Raw genomic sequence first — 10,445 nt, forward strand, 5'->3', positions numbered from 1 at the left:
CTGTAGCAGAGCGTAATCAAGATCTGAACCTGGATCTTCTTTTCTCCTTCTTTGATGCAGATTTTCCATAGTCTTACATACTATGATTGAGATACCACTTGATGTGTGTGGGCACTACTCATCACTCAAGGAATTTTGAAATTTAGAGAGAAGAAAAGAGAGAGAGAGGCGTGTGGCATTTTCTGAGAGAAACTAAATGATCAAAGTTGTGTGTAAGTTGTTTGTTTCCTGAAGACAACACTTTCTATTTATAGAATACCCTCTAGGTTTAGGTTAGAATTGTATGGCATTAAAATAATGGAAACTACAAATGGTATTTCTTGTGCATAGTGGCCGACCATACAAAGGGTATTGGGCCTCACTTTGCAACTTTCCCATTTTGTTATTTTCCATTCCCATTTTCTCAAAAATGCCAATTTTTCAATTTAACCTTTTAAATGTCAATTCTAATTATTTAATAACTTGAAAATAATTATTAAATAATATTGCCATTAATATATTTATTAATTTAGACTTGTAAAGTCTCTTAATCAATAAATAAACCTAAAATCTCTTTTCTTTACAATTTCGCCCTTGCTTAGTGAAAATTCATAGAGTAGACATAGTCTAACTTTTAGAATTATAATTGATTAATTAAAATCAATTAACTGAGTCTTACAAGCAGTATGGTCTCAACTAGTATGGGGACCATGGGTCTATATAACCGAGCTTCCAATAAGTCGAACCGAATTTACCAAGTAAATTTCCTAACTTATTAATTCCTCATTGAATCCACACTTAGAACTTGGAATTGCACTCTCAGTCATATAGAACGCTCTATATGTTCCAAGATATAGACACGTCATTAGTTATCCATTGTTTTTTTTTTTTGATAAATCAGGACATTGTATTGCACAAACAATATTTACAAACTAAAGGCACCCATGTCAGGCCCAATCAATCTATACATCACATCTTATCTACATTATAGTTCATTGAACCATTTTCTATCTACTTCTTTAATCTTCTTGGGTGTAAACACAGCAATTCGTGTTTTGATAGCCCATTTTGTCTCCTCAGTAACCCGGTTATTTGATAGTGATTCCCCTTGCCAAGTTATGTTGTTCCTCAGTTTCCAAACACTATAAACCAGTCCAGCTATTGCAGCAGTAAAAACCTTCTTTCGAAATTTCGAGATCTTGGCCCTTGCAATCCACCTGAGTAAAGTAGCAAAATTCAAAGACACCACATTCCAAGACAGCCACTGTTTTATATCCTTCAACCAATTCACAGCCACATCACATTCGAAAAATAGATGTTGCACCGTTTCAACTTGATCATTACACAGGCAGCATAGTTCACTAACTTGTAATCCATGCTTGAGCAATCTCTCTTTTGTTTTCAATCTATTTAACATGGCTAACCATAAGATAACACTATGTTTGGGGATATTCAATCTATTCCATACCTCATTGCACCATTTCTGTTTAGTTCCAGGAGGAGAAAAGAGTACATAACCTGCTGCAATTGTGTAATGTCTCTGCTGGAATTCTGTTGTATCACACTTCAGCTTCAGCTGTTCTTTGATGGCTACCAGCTTTTTCCAATACCAGCTGGCATGGATAGAGGCTGTGTAGTTCCACCAATCTTGATCCTTGAGGTATACACTATGTATCCATCTTTGCCAAAGGCTGTCCCGCTTGTTAGATATGGCCCAGATGTACTTACAAATAGCTGCTTTATTCCACTCTTCTATCTTTATGATTCCCAAGCGTCTTGCTTTTTTGGTTGACATATGTTTTCCCAAGCTACAGCCCCAGGACCATTAAACATTGCTTGGCCCTTCCACAAAAAGGCCCTACACACAGTTTCTATTGCCCTTACCACTTTTTTTGGCAATACCATCAACTGACTCCAATAAGCCTGAATTGCTATCAATACAGAATTAATTAGAGTGATCCGACCTGCAAATGAGAGATTTCTTGAACTCCAACTTTTAATTCTAGCCGTCATTTTTTCAACCAACAGCTCACATTCCTTACCTGAAATCTTCCCAGAACAAATAGGTATCCCCAGATAAGTAAATGGCAGAGCTTGTTTAGAGAACCCCGATGCTTCAATCAAGTTCTTCACACTTCCTTCATTCATGTTACTGCAATAAATTGCAGTTTTGCTAGCATTCGGTTGAAGCCCAGAAGTGAAAGAAAAAAGTTTAAGAGCTTGAAGCATATAAGTGATGCTCTGTGTATCTCCATAACAAAAGAGAAGGACATCATCTGCAAAAACCAAATGATTCAATTGAAGTGAGGCACATCTATCATGGAATAGGAAGTCCTTTTTCTCACCTATTTTCTTCATAAGTCTAGATAAGTATTCCATTCCCAAGACAAATAACAGAGGAGACATGGGATCCCCTTGCCTAAGTCCCCTTTTAGCTTCAAAGAACCCATGTAAGGATCCATTGAACATAAGAGAGAACCTCGGAGTTGTAATACAATTCATTATCAGCTTAATGAATTCCTTAGGAAAGTGTAAGCCTTCTAGCATCTCTTCCAAGAATCCCCACTCAATAGTATCATAAGCCTTTTGAAGATCGAGCTTGATCATGCAACTTGGTTTATTGGCTTTCCTACTATAGTGTCTCACCAGGTCCTGACAAATCATAATATTATGCCCTATGAATCTTCCTTTAATAAATCCTCCTTGGGAAGGAGAAATTATTTTAGGAAGAATGTCTCGAATTCTAGAACTCAAAAGCTTTGTTGCAATCTTGTAAATAACATTACAACACGCAATTGGTCTAAAATCTTTGACAGTGTTAGGACATTTTATTTTTGGAACCAAGGTAATAATAGTTGAATTGATTTCTTTGAGAATATTACCTGAATCCAAAAATGATATGACTGTTGGAAATTATTTTACCAGGAACTTAGATCTACTCACAAGTATGTTGATTTAACAACCTAAATATGAACTTCTAAAACGATATGAAATTAAACACATAAGAGTATCAGAAATCTTACAGTGATTGCAGTGGAATATATATGTCTCCTCCCACTCAGATCTCTAACCCTTGATTCCTTTCTGTAGCAGAGTATAATCAAGATCTGAGCCCGAAAGTCCTTCTTTGTTATCTCTGAAATCTACACAGCCTTCCTCACTATGATTGAGGTATTACTTGATGTGTGTGGGCACTACTCTAGCACTCATACATTTCGAAACAGTGAAGGAATAGAGAGAGAGAGGGTGGCGGCTCAGAGAGAATTTTCTGAGAGAAAATTCTTTCAGAATAATGCTGTGAAAAGCTTTTCAGTTGTACAGATGTGTCAAACTCTGAAGCCTTTGCCTTCTATTTATAGAAGACCACCAAGGGCTATGATTGACATTTTGAACTGAGAAAATCAAAGGGAAAAGGAAGGTAAAGGGCCGGCCTAGGCAATGTGGAAACAAGGCTTGCCTCTTTTCCAACTTTCCTTTTCCTACACTTGATAGTTTCCCTTTTTGTGAAAAATTGCCAATTCTATTGTTCAACCATATTAATGATAAATCTAATTATTTAATAATTAAAAATAATTATCAAATAATATAATATCATTTATTTTATTAATAATGAAACTAATTAAAGTTTCCTAATTAATAAATATGCCCTTCAAAATCTCTATTTACTGTTTTGCCCTTAATAAGTGCTAAATTATCAAATTGACAAGTCTATCTTGAGAATTTTTAATTGATTAATTAAAATCAATTAAATGAGTCCTACAAGTAATATCATCTCAACTAGTGAGGGGACCATGGGTCTATATATCCGAGCTTCCAATAAGCAGATCTAGAATTTACCACTTAAATTCACTGACTTATTAATTCTTCGTTGAATCCACACATAGAACTCAGAATTGCACTCTCAGTATATAGAATGCTCTATATGTTCCACCATATAGACACATTATTAGTTATCCATTGTTATAATCCTAATGTGATCAATGATCCTCTATATGGATGATCTACACTGTAAAGGGACTTAAATTACCGTAACACCCTACAATGTATTTTATCCTTAAAACACTTAACCCTGTATAAATGATATTTCAACTAAGTGAAATGAGTACTCAATCATTTATCTTGTTTGGTTAAGCTCGAAGGAAATCACCCTTTGCTTACTATTCGCCAGATAGAAGCTATAGACTCCATATTTATGTTAGCGCTCCCACTCGATCGCACTACCGTGTTCCCAAAATGTATGTATTGCCCAGACTAAAGTTTTAGGCTTAACTAACAAATCAAAGAACACGAATAACACTCTTGAAATTAAGCCTAACCATATCAGGATTTAGATCATGTGATCTAGGATCAACTTATGATATTGAATTGAATAGATGTTTACGGTAAGTTTCAAAATCTAATTCAAAGTTCAATATCGGTCCATTCCAATGCATACTCCATGCATCCAACTTGAGCTTTACTTTAACCTATGTTCTGGAAAGAACATAACATTTCTCCAAATGTAAGTAAACTCTGTTGTAGATTGTCATATCAGTGAAACCCAGTGTTCTGATAAATCTAGGAATACTTTATTCACATAGTCATGTTTATTTTCCACTGTGTTGACAACACAATAAACATGTTCAAGTATGTGAAAAGGGTTTGGATGAATTTATAAATCAAATAGACAAGTAATTGATTAAGTGAACCAAAACTTACACAAGTGAATGAAAAAATACTTCTGTCACTTTATTGATATAGAATAATCTGGATTACATTGAAACAGAGTTTTATTTAGGGCATAAAACCCAACAAACTCCCACTTGCACTAATATAAAACAAATCAGTACATTTCAATTAATCCTAAATTCTGACGGTGCTTTTCGAATGAAGTTACTGCCAAGACTTTGGTGAATGGATCAGCCAAGTTATACTGCGTATCCACTTTCTCCACCGCACATCCCCTCTTGCCACATATTCTCTGATAATATGATACTTTCTTTCTATGTGCTTACTTCTCTTGTGGCTCCGAGGTTCCTTACTGTTGGCTATAGCTCCAGTGTTATCACAAAGCAGGACTAGAGGCCTTTCCATTCCAGGAACTACACCAAGATTGGTGAAGAACTTCCTAAGCCAGACAACCTCTTTAGCTGCTTCAGCCGCAGCTATGTATTCTGCCTCCATGGTAGAATCCGAAATCGCAGTTTGTTTAGCACTTCTACAAACCACTGCTCCACCCCCAAGAGTAAACACCATCCCAGATGTAGATTTCCTGTCTTCAAGACATCCCTGGAAATCTGAGTCTGTATAGCCTAAGGGATTCAAAGCACCACCCTTGTAGACTAATACATAATCTCTTGTACTCTTTAAGTATTTCAAAATATACTTAACAGCATTCCAATGTACCCTTCCCGGATTTGATCGATACCTGCTCACGATTCCAACTGCATAGCAGATGTCAGGTCTAGTGCATAGCATAGCATACATTAGACTTCCAACTGTAGAAGCATAAGGAATTTTTGCCATGTCTTCTATCTCTTGAGGATCAGTAGGACACTGTTCCTTAGATAGACGGATACCATGTCTAGAGGGCATGTTTGCCCCTTTGGTATTGGTCATGGAAAATCTCTCAAGAACTTTGTCAATGTAAGTTGTTTGAGAGAGAGTAAGGGATCTGTTCTTCCAGTTTCTGACAATCTGAATACCAAGAACATAGGCTGCCTCACCCAAGTCTTTCATGTCGAATTGAGTGTCAAGCCATTCCTTGATGTGAGTCATTTTCTTGACATTGTTTCCAATGATCAAAATGTCATCAACATAAAGGACCAGGAATACTACTACTTGGTTTTCCTTGAGTTGGTAAACACAAGGTTCATCTTCATTCTGATGAAAGCCGTAGGTCTTGATGATCTCATCAAACCTTTTGTTCCATGAGCGAGAAGCTTGCTTAAGCCCATATATGGACCTATTTAATTTGCAAACTTTATTCTCCTGCCCAGGAAGAACATAACCTTCTGGTTGCTCCATATAGATGGTTTCTTCAAGAAGCCCATTAAGAAAGGCTGTCTTGACATCCATTTGTCAGATTTCATAATCTAAAGCGGCAGCTATGGAGAGAAGAATTCGGATGGATTTGAGCATGGCAACAGGACTAAAAGTTTCCTCATAGTCCACACCTTCTCTTTGGGTATAACCCTTGGCGACCAGTCTAGCTTTGAAAGTTTCGACTTCGCCTCCAGCACCTCTTTTCTTCTTGTAGACCCATTTACATCCAATTGGACGAAAATCTTCAGGTGGTTCTACATATTCCCAGACTTTGTTCTTTTTCATGGAATCCATTTCTGAATCCATACCGGCTGACCATCGCTTCCGTTGCGGACTTGCCATTGCCTGTTTATAGGTCAATGGGTCGTCATCAATACCGTCACCAACGACCATATTGATTTCACCATCCAAGCCATAACGAGACGGTTTCGTAGAAACCCTCCCACTACGACGAGGAGCGGTGACTTTCTGAACAGGAGCTTTAGTAGTAGTTTTCTCAGTTGCTACAACTGAGGGAGTGGGATGTTCCTCTTCTTGAGTAGAAGAAGATGGTACATTTGAAGGAACAGTATCTGTGAGCATTTCCTCTAATACAATTTCACTTTTCGGTTTGTTGTCTTTCATATAGTTGTCTTCAACGAAAGTAGCATTTGTAGAGACAAACACTTTGTTATCCTTGTGACTATAGAATAGTCCACCCCTAGTCTCTTTAGAATTTCCGACAAACATGCAAACCTCAGTTCGCGATTCCAGTTTGCCTTCTTTCTTTCTTAAGACGTGAGCAGGGCACCCCCAAATCCTATAATGGCGCAAACTAGGTGTGCGACCATTCCATAGTTCGACGGGTGTCTTAGGGACTGCTTTAGATGGAACAACATTTAAAATATCGTTTGCCATTTGAATAGCATATCCCCAGAAGGACGTAGATAGAGTTGAGTAACTCAGCATAGACCTAACCATTTCTAAGAGAGTGCGATTTCTTCTTTCTGCAACTCCATTCTGCTGTGGAGTGCTAGGGGCAGTATATTGGGATTCAATTCCAAGTTCAATTAAATGATCTTTGAACTGCATATCCATATATTCTCCACCCCTATCAGTTCGCAAGATCTTTAATGTTTTACCTAATTGGTTTTGAGCCAAAGCATGAAATTCCTGAAACTTTTCAAACGTTTCAGATTTCTTTTGCATTAGGTAAATAAAACTATATCTAGAGAAATTGTCAATGAAAGTGACGAAATACTCATAACCTCCTCTGGCTTTTACATTCAGCGGTCCGCAAACATCTGAATGTACTAACCCTAGGGGTTCTTTGGCACGCTCTCCCTTTGCAGAGAAAGAACGTTTGGTCATTTTTCCTTCTAGGCAAGACTCGCAGACTGGCAGCTCTCCTAAGACGACATTTTTCAATGGACCGTCTTTGGTTAGCCTATTGAGTCTATCAAAGCCTATATGACCTAAACGTAAATGCCATAGATAAGTTTGATCATCATTATCAATCTCTTTTCTCTTAAGGCTTCTAGGTTTAGCTACATTGAAAAGTTCAGTATTTAGTGAGATTTGAGTATCAGGTCTTAAAACATAAAGCCCTCGTTCCATGTTTGCAACACATATATGAAATCCATTACGAGAAATTGAACAATTTGAACTCGAAAAATTCAATATATAAAATTGTGTCTGTAAACATGAAACACTAATCAAGTTTCTACTAAAAGTAGGAATATATAAAACATTCTCTAAAAGTAAAAACTTCTTAGAATTAAACTTGATTCGGGCTGTTCCTCTTGCTTTAACTGATACCAACTCGCCATTTCCAACTTTAAGCTTTAACTCATCTGGGTGAAGATTCTCCCAAGTTTCAAGCAGCTGCAATGAAGAACATACATGGTTAGTAGATCCAGAATCAACAATCCAGGAGGATTTGTCGTTCTCTAAAACACATGATTCAAATACAAAAGCATCACCTTCGTTTGAATTGTCTAGAAGCCTGGGACATTGTTCTTCTTTATGTCCCTTTCCATTACAATTCGCACATAGAACATGATGTCTGATATTTGTACTTGAAGAAGCAGCTTTGTTAGAGCCCTCATGCTTAATCTTCTTCCTCTGATTAAAACTTGCAATGCTAGCAGGTCTCATTGTAATCAGATCCCGCTCATGGGCCCTCAACTCAAACTCGAGTTTGTCCATGTCGGAGGAGTTAGGATTGTTCAATAAGTAATATAGAACAAAACTATTATACTCCTGAGGAAGACTATAAAGTATGAGTTTTACCCATTGTTCCTTTGATAAATCAATTCCTAGTAGATTTGCCTTTTGGAAGTTCAGATTCATCAACAATAGGTGCGAGTTAATGCAACTACCAGGATGCATTTTCACACTATTGAGTTCTTTTGCAAAGATACTAACTAGGAGTGGATCGGGATGAGGGTTATTCATATTGGCACTACAACATATCAATAAACAGAAGTAAGGTTTTGGTTCTATAAATTCATACACAGGTTCAGAAAACAAATAATCACTTATGTTATAAAAATACTAAATCTAACATAGTTTATTTTCCAAGGTTTCCAACGAACTAATACAGTGTCCCGTTTAGGCGAGAGTCAAAGCATCATCCATTGAATAGAGTTGTCAATTCATCTAAAATGTCAAACATTCTAGCAACCTTTTATTCGATCAAGATTGGAATTCAGCGTTGTCCCGTTTAGGCGAGAGTCAAGGCAATTCTATCTTATGAGCTTCTACCATTGTTTCGCATTCTTATAAGTCTTACATAGTCGCCACCATTAGGGTGGTCATGAACCATATAAATAAACCTATAAGAATACTTATCTTTCGAGATTAAACGGCGCTAACTTGCTAATGAACGTTCCTCCATTAGGGAGGATTACTCACTAAAACAATAGCTATGTAAAACCAACAATGGAGATCGAATTTCTCTTTGATTAAAGCTCATTATTTAAACAAGTATTTTGTTTAATCATTTATATTCCATATCTCAATAATGAAATATTACAAATTAAAGTAAAAACTTTAATTAAATTTTAAAAATGGAATAATTTTGAAAAATATCTTATTTAAGTTGTTTAGAAAATCTAAATACCCAACTTAAAATATTCTTCAAACAATGACTTAATTAAATATTACCAATTAAGTAGTAACCACTTAATTTAGAAGATATTCCATTTTAAGTTCCCATATTTAGAAAATATCAACTTAAAAAATATCTAAAGAATCTTAATAACCAATTGCCAAAATTCCTCAACTTAATTTATAATAGGTAATTCAAAAATATTCAAATCCAAGTTGATTTGATAGATTTAACTAAATCTCAACTTAAATAGGAATATTTAATGAAATTATAAAATTAAGATTCAGAAAGAATTTATATGGTTATAATTTCATATTTAATTAAAAACAAGAAAAATACATATAGCTTTCCAGAATATGACTATTCAAACTATGTTTTTCTTAAATTAATTTCAAGGAACAATGAAATTAATTATGTTGCTAATCAATCTTTTATTAGGTCAAACTAATATAATTAACCTAGCACAGTTATCCAAATCAGGCAAATGGGCCTTCACAATTGGGGTTGTTCATGTGAGGGGGGGCTGGGTCCAGTATGTCGCACCCACTTCTAAGGCTCCCAACTCTCACACAAGGCCCAAAAGAGAGGAATTTAACCTTACAATGAATAACTGTTATTAATTGAATAGGCTCACAACTAAATGAGCCTAAATAAAATCTATCAGTTATGATATTTTATTTAGCAACAACCACCTATATGTATCTATAATAGAAATTAAACATATAGGCTCACACAGGCATACACATTTGGATGGATCCTATCATGTTGCTAGGTCATACACAGATGAAAGAAGTTTGTAAAAATTACCTGTTACAAATTATTTACTTGATCTATCGTCAATTGAACCTTTGGTTAAAACTAGATCATCTGATCGATCATCAAGTTAACCAAGGCAATTTAGATCAAGCAATAATAGGTTTTAGAAAACTTACAAACAATCTAAAACACATACTCCTGCAACAAGGTTAGATTTGGATAGTTGGATGTAGGATTTATTTAATTTTAATCATTTATTTCGAAAAATAAAATAAAATTAAACCTACTATTTTGAAAAATTAGGTTTTGGGTAACCTAAATGTCATTTCAAAATAAATTGCTAATTTTCCTTAAATTTCATGTTATTTAATAAATTAAATAATAAAATAGAAAATGGTAAATACATACCCTTTTCTTGTTTTACAATTTAATTTAATTAAAAAATAACAAGATTTAAAAGTTAACAAAAATACCTTATTTCCTCTTTTAAAATTATCATGATTATTGTGATCTTATTTTAATTAAGGTCAAGTTACAAAAAAAATTAATATCTGACCTTAAAAAAAAAAAAATAATCAAATTTTAAAGGAAATAA

General features: G+C 35.2%; 1 protein-coding gene across 1 annotated transcript; it reads right to left on the reverse strand.

The window, feature by feature from the left end:
* Positions 1 to 964: 964 nt before the first annotated feature.
* LOC115695235 (uncharacterized) lies at positions 965 to 1,774 on the reverse strand. The gene has a single exon (XM_030622314.2). It carries the CDS (start codon positions 1,772 to 1,774, stop codon positions 965 to 967), a length of 810 nt encoding a protein of 269 aa, XP_030478174.2.
* Positions 1,775 to 10,445: the final 8,671 nt, after the last annotated feature.

The sequence above is a fragment of the Cannabis sativa genome, chromosome 6, assembly GCF_029168945.1.
Source record: "Cannabis sativa cultivar Pink pepper isolate KNU-18-1 chromosome 6, ASM2916894v1, whole genome shotgun sequence".
NCBI classification, from domain to species: domain Eukaryota; kingdom Viridiplantae; phylum Streptophyta; class Magnoliopsida; order Rosales; family Cannabaceae; genus Cannabis; species Cannabis sativa.